At 44.4% G+C, this 15,854-nt stretch overlaps 3 protein-coding genes across 6 annotated transcripts; 1 reads left to right on the plus strand and 2 right to left on the minus strand.

Moving 5' to 3' along the window:
• The first annotated feature begins 739 nt into the window (after positions 1-739).
• Positions 740-11,297, plus strand: CG12054 (uncharacterized protein). 4 transcript variants are annotated; one of them, NM_001260456.2, is made up of 7 exons: positions 740-880; positions 951-1,503; positions 5,851-6,114; positions 6,179-6,287; positions 6,404-6,541; positions 6,605-7,116; positions 8,735-11,297. In NM_001260456.2, exons 2-7 carry the CDS (start codon positions 1,404-1,406, stop codon positions 9,160-9,162), a joined length of 1,551 nt encoding a protein of 516 aa, NP_001247385.2. In that variant the 5' UTR covers positions 740-880; positions 951-1,403; the 3' UTR covers positions 9,163-11,297. The 4 variants fall into 4 exon arrangements, with proteins under 4 accessions (NP_001247385.2, NP_001247386.2, NP_651853.1 ...); NM_001260457.2 differs by having other exon boundaries at positions 8,735-9,425; NM_143596.3 differs by lacking the exon at positions 8,735-11,297 and having other exon boundaries at positions 6,605-8,529.
• A 425-nt stretch (positions 11,298-11,722) lies between these two features.
• On the minus strand, positions 11,723-12,374 carry CG15563 (uncharacterized protein). Its single transcript, NM_143597.2, has one exon. It carries the CDS (start codon positions 12,330-12,332, stop codon positions 11,982-11,984), a length of 351 nt encoding a protein of 116 aa, NP_651854.2. The 5' UTR covers positions 12,333-12,374; the 3' UTR covers positions 11,723-11,981.
• Positions 12,375-12,452: 78 nt separating this feature from the next.
• CG15564 (uncharacterized protein) lies at positions 12,453-15,400 on the minus strand. Its single transcript, NM_143598.2, has 6 exons — positions 15,137-15,400; positions 14,142-14,258; positions 13,800-14,076; positions 13,585-13,742; positions 13,426-13,515; positions 12,453-13,368 (listed from the first exon to the last, which is right to left on the minus strand). Exons 1-6 carry the CDS (start codon positions 15,317-15,319, stop codon positions 12,658-12,660), a joined length of 1,536 nt encoding a protein of 511 aa, NP_651855.1. The 5' UTR covers positions 15,320-15,400; the 3' UTR covers positions 12,453-12,657.
• Between the last annotated feature and the right edge of the window lie 454 nt (positions 15,401-15,854).

Here is a 15,854-nt window from a genome sequence, read left to right on the forward strand (position 1 = left end):
AGATAAATTAGATAATTAGATAATTAGATAAATTAGATAAGTTTTCAATGAATTTGGCAAGTGTAGGGCCAAATAAGTATGTATAATCGTTTGTGTTTTACATGCACATAATCTATTCTTTTATTTAACTACATACATATGTATTGTGAAATATATTTTTATCATCAATATAGTTGATGAAATTATGTATATAAAATATAACCAGACTTCAGTTGTAATAATATTCATCGTGCCCTAAGTTTCCCTGTCTTTTTAAAATATATTTGATGGGGTGGAAAATATTAAATTCATATGTAAAAATTATATATATGGTAACATTTTAATAAACCTTAGCTAAGCTTCAAGTATGCCTATCCCGAAATTGAAATAAAAGTGTAATTTTATATTATATATAATATATAATATAATATATAATTAATTATTATTTATTGTTTTCATTAATTTTTACGGAACTATATATACAAAAGGAAACGACTAGAGCCCTCTGGCATCTTTTCATAATTCTATACGCAATAAACAATATAAAATTTTTTATTTATTTCTTGTAATAATTTCTTATGGAATAATGCCTTAGTAAATAACTAGAGCCGGCCGGCATATTTTCATCGAAATATAAGTTTGTATTCTCAAAATATTTAATGTTCTATAGGAAGGTGTATCTGCTAGACTTAAATTAGTTAGGAGGGTGCACTCGCTAAGAGCCCGAGAATGCAGTGCAGCCCTGGTACGTGCAAACTCACCACAGTCACGCACACCACCACAAACGCAGCGTTACGCGTCGTTCGACGTCGGTGTTTGTGTCTACGTCACGTCGGCTTAAATTATGTTTTAATTACCCAGCGGCAACTGCGAATGCAACTGAATCGAAGCACAGAATGCTGTAAGTAAATATAATACTGATGCTAATTTGAAGTCAGTTAAACCCAGTTACGCCCCCCAAAATGTTGCAGCCCTCAATTGCATAACATCACTTGCGCATGAGTGTGTGCGTGTGTGAGGAAACGCCAGAGGAGCGAAACACACCACACCGAACAGCGGCGTAGGGAAAGAGACGGCAGAAGCAGCTGAATTGCAGTACAAGCAGGGTTCATCGCTAACAAAAAAACAAGCCATGTACTCCTGCTGAATTTCGAAAGCGACTTATTATCGCCTGATTACCAACGAACAGTATTCGCCCGATCAAACGCCACATAACCCCCTAAACTCACCACAGCACATTGGAAGTGGGTGGGAGTCGCCGCTAAGCTGAAATTGCAGCCCTGGAAATGGACGTTTCGGTGCAGTGCTGACCTGGCCACACTGACCAGCCCCCGATTTAGTTGCTGTTTTTTTACATAACTCGCCACATTCGTTCTCTTCGGAATACGTGATATATATATATATATGATAATACGATATATATTATGGCCGTTTTCCTGATCAACGTCTGCAAGTACAATGGCTGCGGCATCACGTTTCCGAGCTTGAGCGATCTGATTTCCCACATCGAGGACACCCACATAGGTGAGACGGGTCGTAAACACCGTAAATATCGCTATCATTTGACCGTCGCGTGATGTTCTCGGTGTGTTTTGTTTATTTTATTTACTCGCCGCGGCATAAATAAAAAAACAAATCGGATCGCAGCGGGGCAGAGGTGTGCGAGTTCGTCAGTGTGTGAGTGCGTGAACGGCTTCGTGGTGAATTGGATGTTGTTTCTACGATATGATTTGCAGTTTGCATTCGGCATTTATTGCACTTAAAGGCAAAATCGATGCTGGAAGCCTGGAAATGGCTACCTGTGCCCACACACACCGCTGCACGCCGCACACACACGCCCTGTTTTCCAGGCGCGTACAGCATTCGTTGATCGGTGCGCTGGCTGGAAAGTGCGGGTGCGAGCGAGAGCGCAGCACAAGCAAAACAAAAGCAAAAAAGCCGGTGATCCATTCAAAACCCCGCCTGTCTGTGTGTGTGCGTGCGTGTGTGTTTGGAAGGCCAGCACAGCATCTAGTTGTTGTTTGCGGTGTAGTGGAAACCGGCGAGTTGAGCGCCCTTTTTTTGACCTGTCCGCATGGCTTGGCTTGGGTTCGGCTGTTTCTGGCGTTCGTTTCCATGGCAGGTGTATCCGCATCCGGTAATCGGAGTTGGAACTTAGAAGTTGGAGGAGATGCGCTTCTTGTCTGCCCCATGCGCCTTCCCCCTCCGCTCATACCACGCACTCACAATCACAATCGATACTTGAACTTTCCCGTCCACGTGACTCCCGTGGGCTTCCAATTAATCATTTCCACGGTGTGTGTTTACCGGCTGAAATAAACAAATTCTAATTTTAGTGATTGTATGGCGAGGGGCGGGGTTTTCGAGGGCGAAAAATCAATAGAGTTAAGCTCAGTAGTGTTGCCGCATTACGAAAACGGGGGTTTGGGGGTGGTTTAACCGTTAACGGGCTTTATTTATGCCGAACATGCCGTGCGTCTTACACTGAGAGTTATTTTTATGTATGTACGTTTGTATGGTTGACTCTTTTTGCTTTTAGAATGAGGTACTTTTTAAAGGTCGTGTAATTTATTTACAAAAACACATAAAATTAACGAGTGAGATCACCATTCATCCAAGTCAATGCATTTTCATGCTTTAGGGGCAATGTAAAGTGGTGATTGCAGAGCTCGCCTACTTTGTAAGCTGTACGTACACACGTTATTTAATTACCCTTTGCACTTCAATTTTTCTCTGTGCACAATCAGGCTCTCTTACACACGCGTAGAGAGAGGGGTTGGAAAGAGAAAGCAGAGGGGTTGCTCAGCTGACGATTACGTTGGCAGCTGTTTTGTTGTTGCCACTGCTGCGTGATAACGGTCAACACACACACACGCACACTTGAACATATAAAATGGCTGCCCGGGCAGGCTTTCCCACCTAGCCACCACCCCCTTTTGCGTCCCGGGGCATTACATAAAGCCCAGGCACGAGCATACGCCCACTTGGCAACTGCCACCCCCAAAATCGCCCAGGCCCAGATACCAAATACGCCCGAGGCCCCGAAAACCCGCATCCCCCGTTTGCCCATTTCCCCACATCCATTGCGTATCCATTACGTGAGCGAGCTGTTCTAGGGCTTATAAATGCCCATCATTTCATTATCTCGAAGGACATTCGATGCGTGGGTTCCCTGAGTGGATGGATGGTTGGATGGTTGGATGGATGGCTGGGTGCATGGATATGGATGTGTGCCTGTTATCAGGACTCAGTGGGCGTTGTCGCTTCGTTTCGGCTCGATTCGGTTGTCATGGCAACGCAAAAGGCGGCGAGACCTTCAGGTTTGTCCTTTTCACAGTTGCCAGGCACCTGTTGTACGGTCCCGAAAATGCCCGGGATAATTTATTTATGAGTGTTTCTGCACTCGCATTTAGATAACCAGCTGCGAAAGGCTAACTGCCGCAGTAAACCAAACAAATGTACCTGTGCACCTGTCAAATCGTTTTTGCAATTTTACCAGGGAATTTCATCTGAAAGATAAGATTCTAGCTAACTATGAGTCACCAAAACGCATTTGGTTTCATCCAAGATTCATTTTCAAACTAAACAGTCGCATAATAGGTACAGTTTCAGAGATTATATGGGATTTATTCCAGTTAAAATGAGGATTTTATAAATCGGGGGACTTAACAAGAAAATCGCATAAAGGTTGGGTTGCCAGCAAACCCTTTTGACCTTGAAATACTTTTGGTTTGCAAGGTTATTTCTGTGACTTTTCTATTTCTTATGAGATGAGTAATTTCAACCATCCAACCATTTATGATTCAATGAACTTTGAAGGTTATTAAATGGTTTTAATGAAAAGGTGTCCCTGCATTTGCCATGTCAACATAATTAGACTCCAGTCAATGACTTGTGTTCCTCGAATTTCTTTCTTCACAGCTATTGGAAAGTTTTTGAGATAGCTGCCGAAATGAAAACAAACCAAAACAGCATGTTCAAGCAAAAGAAAAAACATTTGTTATCGTTTTTAAATTCTGCAACAAGTGCATGAGTCACACGAGTGCAAAAGAGAGAGGAATCTGCGTTTATTTTGTATCTGAAATGCGAAAAACGTATGAAATACGACGCATGTACAGATGTGGGCTTGTATGTGGCTACGATATGTACGTACGTATGTAGGATATTTGCTCAAGAGCTGTTTGTAAAATACTCGATTTGATACCCTGCAGTTTCATTCATTGCTATTCCAGCATCTCGAGCGCATAATCACCGATTTCGTGATGTTGTGGAACTACAGGGTATATGTATGTACATGTACATGCAAACATCGAGGCAAGAGCAAAAAGTCACCTACAGAGAAGTCGTGAATGTCTGGGGTTATCAACGGCAAAATAATAATAACAATAACGAAGGCGGAGCAGAAATATAAAAAAAAACCCGAACCGGGTGAACTGATTTGACCGTTGACAAATGACGCCGTGTTCTCGATAGGATGAGGGGCGTGGCACATCAATTTCATCAGCTAGAATACGTGTATATAATTGCAGTTTTAAGTGACGAGTGTCCAAGGCAATTGATACTTGCTGAAATGTTGCCCAAAGTACGTGGAACTATTACGCACATATGGTGTGTCTGTATGTCCGCATGTTCGCATGTCCATATGTGTCATCCATCGATTGCCGGCACGTAGACATCATCGCAATCACTCCCGCAAATGTTTTTAATCGCCTTTCGGCTGATAAGCGAGCAGAGTGGCGGGGCGCGGGAGTCTTCAGATGAAAGCATATGTTTCGCATAATAGCTAATTTGCGGCATATGTTATACGTTTGCCTGCGAGTACAAATCGAAGTAAGTAAACTGCAACGTTATCGACCTTTGTCACGTGGGCGTTGTTGGGCGTAAATGCAGTTTGTTTGTGATTTCTATTCACTAATGCTACGAGGTCTAGTGCATTTAATGAAAGCAGATGCGACTTAGTTTGGCATAATGGCAGTAGATATCTGACTTTGGCACACGTATACCTTGTGATCTGGGGATTTAAGTTGCCCATCTAATAATCGACTAGCTGATTTTAAACTAACTGCAGTGACACAATCATTTGTGAGATCCGCAGCTGATCGATGCGTGTTATTTTATCGTTTAGCAGCCCCTCGTTAACTGCAACTGCAATCGCATGACGAATGTACAGGGTGCCCGGTGGCGAATATGATGAATGGCCCGGCTGACACAGTTACGCACCAAAACGATTTAATTGGGAAATAAAGCGTGCTCATGGAGGTTATGTTGTGCGCACACACATGGATCGAGAAGTAAATAAAGACGGCGAAGGGGACAAACCGAGGAGGGGCACCTGTTATTATGCACTCGCTGATTAAGCAAGCTTTGGGCTTATGCTTGTTCTGGCGATAAGATAAAGTACCCACGCCGCAGACCATGTGCTCCTCCTGGTACTCCGTCGCAGTACCAGATCGAAGCCTCCATAAACCCCGTGGAAAATGCGTCAGCAGGCGCACTAAATCCGTCGCCATTCCGTACCCCGTACGTGCACTCTCGCTATTTACTTATTTCGGCATTTTAATAATAAATTGCCCGGGCTGTGGGCCCCTTGAATGTCTGTGAACTTGTTCCAGAGCAAACACAGAGGTTGGCGTCGAATTGTGGATGCAGGTTTCGCGTTTGGCTGCCCGTATTCCGGTTCGGCTTTCGATCCCGTCTCGAAAGGGAATACTTAATTGGGTGGTAATCCAGTTTCGGTGACTTTCTAGCAGGGTTCCTAATTACTACCAGTTTTATTCAAAACATTACAATACACATATGGTGTGATTTTAAATTAAATTGCTTTGCAACGAATGCATATTAACATGCCTATTTCATTGCCTTTTCTTGCAGACTATGACCCAAAGGTGGTCGAACAGAAGGAGCAGGCCCAGCCTGCCTGCCTGCCCTTAAGTTATGTCCTGCGCTTCATCACCGAGGAGAACCGCAAGGAGGCGGGCTCGTTCCTGGCCAGCAACACAACAGCCCCACCGACCACCAATAGCGGATCCAATGCAGCTGGCCACGGGAATGGCAATGTGGAGCTCAAGCGAAAGCTGGCCATCAAGCACCACAGTTACAGTATGTCCTCGTCCAACCGCAGCACCACGCCAACAGGTGAGTCATATCGCAAACTCTGTACATAAGGATGACTCAAACTCCTGATTCTGCACCCATTTAGGCAGCGAAATGGACGAGGACGAAATGGTGGTCACGGAGTCGGAGGATAGCAACGACTCCTGGACCACCGAGGAGTTTAGCTCGGAGTTTATCATGCGCTACGGCAGCAGGTTCGTTTATAGCTCTATACTTTTTAATAAAGCTTAAGCTCTTATTACTTGAATGTTACATGTTCTTTGTCACAATTTGCTTAATTAATGTGTGTACTTTGATAAATCCTAAATAGGCATTCCGGTGGTGGAAGCAATGGCACGCCCGGCAATGAGAAACCCTTCGCCTGCCCTGTTCCGGGATGCAAAAAGCGTTACAAGAACGTCAACGGCATCAAGTACCATTCGAAGAACGGTCACAAAAAGGACGGAAGGTAACAATTGGCCACGAAATTACCGATTGGTAAACTGGAAGCTAATAGTTCTATGTTCCACAGAGTGCGCAAGGGCTACAAGTGTCACTGCGGCAAGAGTTACAAAACGGCCCAGGGCCTGAAGAACCACGCGCTGCACACACACAACTCGCAGCCGGATAGTGTGCTGAATGCCCAGCTGGCCAATGCGTTGGCCATAGGCGATGGGGCCAGTGCGGCCACGCCTGTGGGCAGCAGCAACACCTCCTCCAATCCGAACCCGCCGCCCATCATTCAGCGCAGCAACTCGCCGTCTCAGTCGCTGGGCTCGTTGAGTCCGTCGAGCATCAGCAACATGTCGAGCAGCGCCAGCAGTTGCCATGGAGGCAGCGGCAGTCTGTCGAACGGGAATAATGGCAACAATGGGAGCACTACTAGCAACACTGCCATTCTCACTAGCAACGGGAATGTCCTGCAGCAGCTCAGTGCCGGGAATGTGGTCACCCTGACCAATCTTCCCACGCAACAGCATCAGCAGCAACAGCCGCAGCCGCAACAGCAGCAGCAGCAGCAACTCCATCAAAACACTGCAACAGGTAACAGCAACAACAACAATTTAATGCGCAGCACACTCGGTTTAGTATCCATTAAAACCAACAACACGCCGACAGCCAAGTCGGTTAGCAATCTGATGGCTGCTAATGCCACAGCCAGCAAGATACTCAAGCTGGCCACCAATGTGGCCAATGGTGGCTCCTCTATGGACATTGTGCAGCAGCAACAGCAGCACAACAAGACCACAACTACTGGCCAAACAGTGCTCAATGGCAGCAAACCGCTGCCCAATTTGGTCAACTTGGGCATTCTCACGCCGGCCACCTCACCCACCAAAAACACCCAAACGCTGACCTTCACCACCACGAATGGTAGTACCCAGCAGCAGCAGGCTCTAGTGGCCTCGTTGTCCAAGAAGACCAACATACTGCTACTACAGGAGCCAACCCAGTTGGTGCAGCAGGTACAGCAGCAGCAGCAGCAGCAACAGCAGCAGCAACAGCAACTGCAGCAGCAGGTGCAGCAGCAACACCACGTTCTGCCCATCAGTCCCACGAGCAGCGTCAGCGGGAACAGCAGCAAGAGCAGCTCGCCCACGCCGCAGCAACAGCAACAGCAGCTGCTGAAGAAGGGCAAACTGGAACTGATAGAGCCCATGGAGACGGATGAGGGTCAGAGCGACGGCATTTCGGAGAGCGTGGCTGCAGCGATTGCCAGCATCACAGATTGCAAGGAGGACATAGGAGGAGCAACAGTGGCGGGCATTGAAGTTGTAGGCGCTGGCGCCGTCAACGAAGAGACGTAGCCTATACTCAAGCAGCTACTGATGCACCGAAAACTGACGCTGGAGCCACCCAAGGCACTAAATTGACCAGCTTGTCCGTATACGAAAGACATTCTAGACTCGACAGAATGCCGATCTTCTTGGGGGCAGTCCAGCCCACTCACTCACCAAAACACACATTTGGAAACATTTCGTAGACTGCTTACTTGTTCTTAGTTTAGACTTCGAGTCCAATCAATTGTATCATACAACTAAACATAATGGAAACAATCCCACAAATCGCATTATTTGTGCAATATTTAATTCTGTATATTTTAAAGAGAACATTTTAATCATTTATTCATCGATTGTATGTATGACTTTCATGCTTGTATTAAACTATTTACAACTGCTGATCTCCTCTTAATTTAATTAGGCTATGCAAAAAAAAAAACACCAACACAGACGAAGCACGAGCAACAATTGTAAAAATACGCAAGAAAATGCAAATTTCAAATTCATTTCCAACTGATCACTTTAATTATTGTTAGCATTACCACTTAGAACTTTTTTAATCTCGGCTTTAGCTTTAGTGACTATTCGTATTCGACTAAATCCAAGTATTATTTATGTTCTAAGCACTAGCAAAATGAAATTTATACGATATATATACATATACATATAAAAACACACACACATCTACTCGGATATCTAAAGTCTGCTCATTAGTTTAAGACGTCCTTCGACTTCGTGCAATATTTTTAATTTACTTCTTAGTAATTCTTAGCAATTCCATCTCTGTCGAATTTTGGGTATTCTTTATTTTCGTTTCGTTTGTTTTGTTTTTATTTTATGTTTTTCGTTACTTCTTTTCCTTTTCTCTCTACCTATTGCAGAAACCTCTTACTCCTGCTCAAACAACAGCAACCTCAGCAATCCCAACAGTAACCACGGCAGCAGCGATTCCAGCAAGCCGCCCACGACTCTCCTGTCCGTCAACAAGAGGTCCACAGCAATCGCTTCAGCGAAACTGCCAACCACCGGCAATTCCCTGCCCATGCAGATCTCACCCAACTTCATTGAGCACAAGTATTCCGCGCTGGACATGAAGGAGAAGTTCTTCTTGAATCTGAGGGCCGGCAAAGCGGTGGCCAGTTCACAGGGAGCCGATAGAATGGGCTCACCAATGGGACACCAATCGGATGTTGGCATTTCCGGCGGATCAGGAGCAGGCGGTGGCTTGCGGGCGGTTGCTGTGGGTCAAATGTGCGCGCTGCAAAACGAGCACATTCACCAAAATCTCTTCAAGAAAACGATCAACTGATCGGCATATCGGATGAGAAGGCAAGAGAGTTGGCTGTGATGAAGTAGTAACTAACTGACTAACAAACCTGACAAGAGGCGGAGAAAGAGGATTCGTCAATAAGGCAGATGGGAAAAGGATGCAGAAGCTGCAGCAATTAATGAAGGAGGGATAAGTGAGGGAGTTGGGCGCCGCCCTACGGTCCTTAGAGAAGTTTTCCAAGACAAGGCAACAAGAAGCAAGAAGCAAGAATTTCCATTGGCTTCCAAAACACCACAAAATGCAAAAAAAAAAAAAAAAAAAAAAACAGAAACAAATTCCAAGCATTTCGCAACTATTAAAAAATATCACCCACTAGCACACACAAAATCATTAAACCTAATCTCAAACATATTTAAGCTGGCCTGCTTAGAAAAGCTTCTCTAAAACAGCTTTAGATAATTTTAAAATTAAAGGAAACAAAACAAAGCAAACAAAAATTTGAAAAAAAAAATTAATTATACAAGCGACAACATTTTAGTAAATACATTTGGAGAATTTTCTTCAACTAGTCATTATTGTAGTTAAATTAAATTTTTGATTTTTATACGCATAAAAACATAACTTTCTAACCTACTGGTTGGTGGAATTCCCGAACCCTATATTTATAACTTAAGAAACCTCTATCCTGTGTACAATTTCAATGAAATCTTAGTGAAGGGTCTTTCCCCAATCAGTTGTTTGCGTCATTTTAATTGAAAATTATAAATTGTCTAAAAGAAATCCATAGAAGCGAAATGGTGCACGGAAAGCGTTTTCGTGAGACCATCGGAATTAGGAAAATTATAGGTCGCCAACTTGCCAAGGCAACTTTGAGCGAGGGATGCAAAATTTATAAATGTCGAATATTTCAAACATAAAATAGTTAGCTACAAATTTAGGGGAAGCCGGGAGGCGTTTCCACATAGGAGCCACAATAACTCTACAGTAGTTATAGTATTATAATTATAGATTACGCTATTGTTTATAGAGCAGAGCATGCATCTGTAGCTGTGTGAGTGTTTGTCCGTGCATGTATTGTAATTGTTTATTTATAGTGTTCGAACGTCCCCTAAGTGTAAAGTCCCCGACAATTACAAAATATACGATATGAATATAAAATATATTTGTCCATTCTCTCGACGATTGTATAGCATTGTACGCCCCTGATTCAACAATCGAACTTCCTATCCTAGCAGAATCGGGTTCCTTAACCATTCAAACAGAACAAAAATGAAATTTTTAAAATACGATACGATATTTACATCAAGTATACATCATATACATCAATTTAGTCAGCCGCCAAAACAAAACAAAATAAAAGTAAACTTTTCAGAGCGCATTTCGCAGACGCGCAGCGTCTTAAAAATTAATCACAACTAAACTAAATAGTTCAGCGTCCCTATAGATATAACATCTAGCTATCGATGAATACCTATATCTAAATACAACAATATATTTAAGACCCACGCTTAAGCGATGCCAAACGGATCGCCCTAGTTTAGCCAAACAACTTTTATATGAACGCAAACTATCTTCGGATCCCCGGAGCTCCATCGAGTTTTCAGTCAGGAGATGCAAGTCAAATCCCTACCCGATAACTCACATTCAAACTTTCAGAATGGATATGAACTCAAACCCTCTAATGAAAACAATAAAATGAGTATGTCATCTTATATAAGACTGCTGTTATGTTCGTAAATATATTTAATATATGTATGTAAAATTAACGAAAAACAAAACCACACACAAAAAAAGTAATAAAACCGAAATAACTTTTAAATAAAAAAATCACAAAACACAGAAAATGAATAAAAATCTATATGAATAGTTAACGTATTCGTACTCTACCTACATACTATTACTATGTACTATATAATGTATTGTAACTGTAATTTACTAAAATCGTAATAATACGTAGAGAATTAACTGACGTTTAAACATAAATCATCGACATCCACATAAACACACAAAGAGTCCCTATTTGAGTTGAAAACGAGAGCTCAAAGGGGATAATTGGCACATCCATAAGCCAGAAGAAATCATTATCATCCACAAAAACAAAAAAAAAGTAGTAAAATATTCTCTTTTTGCTTTATGTGATCTATTACATACTACATAAACATATGTATAATAATAAAAATGTCCTTCAAAAACAAACTCGAGAGAAATGATTGAATTTATTTTTCCTAGCAGTCGGAACGATGCAGTTTGAGGGCAACTGTTTAATGCTAAAACAGTTTGATGGGAACTGGTTGCCAACGAATATTTAGGTACAGTAATCGCTATGTTAAAAGTGGTTTTAATTTATTAATATATTTTATTTTTCTGTATAATTGATTGTTTTGTATTTACAAGATATTACTTATGCTATATATAAGCCAAAATGAATTATTTGTCAATATTAAATTAACAAAGATTCGAAAGAGTTCGTAGATCTATTTTTTTCTTTATTACCTATTTATTAAACTACCTACACTCTCCATCAAAAGAGATTTTGTAATTTAATTCACCACCCTGACCATATTTTTTAGTTTTCCCTTAATTTAGAAAACAACCTATTCAAAACTTTGGTCAACTTACTAGAAGCAAGTTGGCAAAATTTTCACAGAGATAGTACAAATGACATATAGGCTGATATTAATATTACTGGAATTGCGAACTTGAAGAACCTAAAATAGTAATAAATAAATAATTACTCCAGTAATGTGATTTCATGGGTCTTGGCATCGATTGATTTCTGAGCAGATGACTTAAGCGCACAAACTACGAGCCAGTCAGAAGGTGAGGGAATATCCTTGAATATCCAAGAATCCTTGGCCTTACGCCGATTCGCTGGCGCCATAGAGCAGATTGTCCAGTTTCAGTTTGTTGATCTTGTCGCCACGGGCTCCATGTCCTGGTCTGCCCCAGAACGTTTCGAATGTGTCGAAATGTTGGTTGCACAGATCCCTGTCCAGTTGCTTGGAAACGGAGACGGATCGACGGTTCTGCGAGATCTGGACATTCAGGTCGTGCAGATAGCGCATGTCGGCGGCCGTTTGAATCCTGGTTGCCGGTCGATTGGTGGGCAGCAATATTATAGTTTCATTTATATCAGTTCGATTTTTCAGATTTCGAATTTTCGATTTTCGGTTTTCAGTTCGATTTGTTTTGCACGGGGATACATACATAGAAGATTGGTATTATGATTTTTGACTTTTGCTGTTGCGGTTTGTTTGATTTTGGTGAGATTGGTATTTGGTTTGCTCGTTTGGTTGCTATACTTTCACTTGTATTACAATGGATATTTTCTTGCTGGATGAGCCGAGGAGAAGTGGGGGATTAGAGAAACCATTAACAGAACAAGATCACAAGGCAAAGGCATAGAGGGGCAAGCGGACTTTCGTTTCAATGTCTGGCGCAGAGCAAGCAAATGAGAAACGGTGGGAGCAGGGAGGTGGTGGAATGGTAGTACTATGAAAGCAGGAGGGGATCGGGATTGATAGAACGTGGGTTTCAAGCCTGGCGAATGTGCAGGGTCAGCCGCTTGAGGCAGCAGCCCGTGGCCAAGGCCGTGGGGCAATCGCAACTGCAACACTGCAGCTTGCAGTTCAGATTCTTGGGCAGCCGCTTCATGTGGCTAATGTTCTTGATGATGCTGTTGATGCACTTGATCTTGGTGGTGGTCAGCTGACAGTTCTTTGGTGGATGCTTGTGCTTGGATGCGTACCTATCGTGCGACGGTGTCCTCTTGGTCACGTCCGTGCTGGAGAGACTGATGGGTCGGTGCATGCCACGCCTTCTGGCGAGCAGGGGAACCAGCTCCACCCCACCACCTTCGCCATAGGCTCCTCCCTTTCCTCCCGCTGTGCTGGGATCCGGAGTGGCGGTACTGGTGCTCCCGGGACAGGGACCTCTCGACGCTATGCGGGGGCACAACTTGATGGGCTTGCTACCGCAGTCCTGCGGCTTCAAGTGGTGCAGCATTTTTCCGGGCGGCGGACCTGGCGGACCCGGGCACTTTTTGCCTGGCGGAATGGGAAGTGAGAGTGGCGACGGCTTGGGCGGACTCTTTTGCATGGCGGGACATTTGCAAGTGCACAACTCACAGCAGCGCTGCGGCTTTGGTGGCTTGCCTGGTCGCGATTTGCGAAAGGTGTTCTTCTCCGCGGGAGTCACCGGGTTATCTTGGTCCAACTCCTTCAGCATCTCCTTGTTCGTCCAACCCTGAAATTAGATTATATTTAAACAGTGTACATATGAGCACAAGCGACTGATACCCACCAGTGACTTCATGAACGTGTTGCCCACTTCCTTGGGACTCCGCCATGGCTTGCCGCCCGGACCCGCCTTGCCCCACGGCTCCTTGCAGGACTAGAAGGAGGACAGATAAAGAGGGATTAGTTAAACTTGGTTTCAGGGGGCGTAATAAGTGCCGCTCACCGGCTTTTCGAGTTTGGCTTGCAAGCGCTTCTTCTGAGTGGCCAGCTTTTCCTGCAAAGGACATCGCTGCTCACTCTCGCTGACTACGATCTTCTCCAGAAGCGGCTTCCCCTTGCACGGAGGAGAGGGCTTGTACCGCAATTCTATGTCCACATGGCCTTTATTGCGAAACGACATTGAAGGATGTTCTTTCAGCTCGATGTGAAGGCTCTCACCGTTGGCGTTTTTGGCCACATTGACACCAACTGCCGCTCCGGGCTTGTGCGGAATCTCCCGCTCGCAAATCGTTACGGTGCTGCTCCTGGGACCACTTTCCTGCAGGTGATGGACCGAGTGGGCGTGGCCCAGTCGGCCACCCGGCGGCGGAGCAGGCGGGGCGTGGTGGTGGTGGTGATGGTAGGCGGCCAGCGGGTTGTTGTGGCACTTCTTCTGCATCGAGAAGAAGTCGTTGTAGCGACACGGCTGCAGTAGATTCATTCGGTGGGCATTGGTCTGCGGCACATTCAAATTATTGGAGTAGAATATATGTTATTCGAGAAGGATTCAAGAGTCCTTACCACTGTGGGCGTCGAGTGAAGGCCAGCGGCTGTGATGTCCTTGCGTCGCACCTCTACGTTGGGTGCCCCACCACCAGGTCGACCCCAGGGACAATGTTGGTGAAACAGGTCGTAGTACTGGATAAAAGAACATTGTTGATACGAATTGATCTTCAACTTATTTCAGTAAAGATTGTGATGCTTGGAAAAATCGTTTAGGCAAACTAACGTATCCTCCGCTGAAATCATGAATCGCATTACCCGCAATAAAGTCACAACATAAATACATTAAATTACTTCCGCAGGACGATTACAACACCGAGTTATGCCTTATCGATTGGGTGGCAGCCTATTTGTGGCTCCAGACTGCCTCAACCCACCTCGTCGTGTCACTCCGCGAAGTGTGGCGATGTTTGTTTACGGAAATTGGCAAATTCAGGAGCTCCCGCTGCCCTGGCCCACAAAGTTTGTTAGTAGGTTGTTGTTATAGTTGCAGCGAACGGCGATTTGCATTTCACTGATTTTTTTCACCCACATTTCGGTTGGCGCTTTCACACAGCTGCAGGTTGTGATAGGTAGTGGAGCAAGGAGCCAGGACTCCAGTCACGCAAGGACTCGCAGGAGTTGGGCTTTTAGCCGAAGAGAGGGGATTTGATTACCGAAGTCGAAATTGTCAAAGGGTTTGTTGAACCAGATCCGCGGGGGCGGATGCCTTACATGTTGCTTGAGGCAGGTCTTTGAACTTACCAAAAGTTGCAACTATTGCGTGGCGGATGGTTCGAGATGTTTTTCGATTGTCATTTCGTTCGTTTCTGGTTTTGCCTTAGACTTAGACAAAGAACTTGGAACTTGGTGAATTGATTATGGCCTTTAAAGTTTTAAAACTAATATATTTAGGGTTCAGAGTTCCAAGCTTAAGGTGTTTCAGGTAACTACTAACAACTTTGCTTGGGGCCCTAAAATATAACTCATACGCACGGTCTGGAAATATCACACACATACGCACTGTTACCCACCTCCTGCTTATCCTTCTCCTTGCGAGCACACTCCTCCGCCTTCCGGCGCCGCCACATGCGAAGACTCTCCTCTGCATTCTTGCGCTCCACAAGACGCTTCTTCTCATCGCACCACATCAGCGGATGCTGGATGTGGTCGTGGCAGAAGTTGCCCCCCATGCCCATTTCATCGCTAGTCGTCATGGCTCTCTGAATGCTCTGGAGATCCTATCTGGATGTTTGGGAAACTGGTAGAACGAGAACAGAAGTAGCGCTGCGTTCAGCAAACGCGGCGTTACTGAATCGGTCTCGTGTCCCATCCAAGCCGTTTAACCGCCGAATTGGCTGCCAGGATCCGTGCCAGGCACTAAAGGGCCGTGGATGATGGGTCGGTTGTCTAGGCAGCACGCCCGACTATTTATAACCTAGGTTAAGGCACACTTCGGTCGTCTGTCCTTGAAGGCGAGTCGAAGGATATCGAAACCTCAGCTAATTTGGTCTGGCTATTTAAATATTTCGCCAGTTAGACACGATGTTTGCCTGCTCCACTTTGCTAGACTGCCTGGACATAAAATATATTGACTTTATGTTGCCTGGAAATAATGCCACGGCTGCGTTGGCTTAACCTGAATCGTGATGCTCTGTTTTAATGAAACGCAAAAGTAAGCCTACTGCAGTATAGCGTGCCACTTAATACGAAACTTGTTGATGTTTTAAAATGAAAAGCTCTTGCAAGCCT

Source organism: Drosophila melanogaster, chromosome 3R (genome assembly GCF_000001215.4).
Source record: "Drosophila melanogaster chromosome 3R".
Taxonomy (NCBI): domain Eukaryota; kingdom Metazoa; phylum Arthropoda; class Insecta; order Diptera; family Drosophilidae; genus Drosophila; species Drosophila melanogaster.

Coding starts and splice junctions, on each gene's coding strand:
- CG12054 (NM_143596.3), top strand. CDS start 1,404: ATGGCCGTTTTCCTGATCAACGTCTGCAAGTACAATGGCTGCGGCATC. Junction 1,504..5,850: donor CATCGAGGACACCCACATAG/GTGAGACGGGTC, acceptor CTTTTCTTGCAG/ACTATGACCCAAAGGTGGTC. Junction 6,542..6,604: donor GGTCACAAAAAGGACGGAAG/GTAACAATTGGC, acceptor TATGTTCCACAG/AGTGCGCAAGGGCTACAAGT.
- CG15563 (NM_143597.2), bottom strand. CDS start 12,332: ATGTATGTATCCCCGTGCAAAACAAATCGAACTGAAAACCGAAAATCG.
- CG15564 (NM_143598.2), bottom strand. CDS start 15,319: ATGACGACTAGCGATGAAATGGGCATGGGGGGCAACTTCTGCCACGAC. Junction 13,743..13,799: donor TGTGGCCAAAAACGCCAACG/GTGAGAGCCTTC, acceptor TTCGCAATAAAG/GCCATGTGGACATAGAATTG. Junction 13,369..13,425: donor ACACGTTCATGAAGTCACTG/GTGGGTATCAGT, acceptor ATCTAATTTCAG/GGTTGGACGAACAAGGAGAT.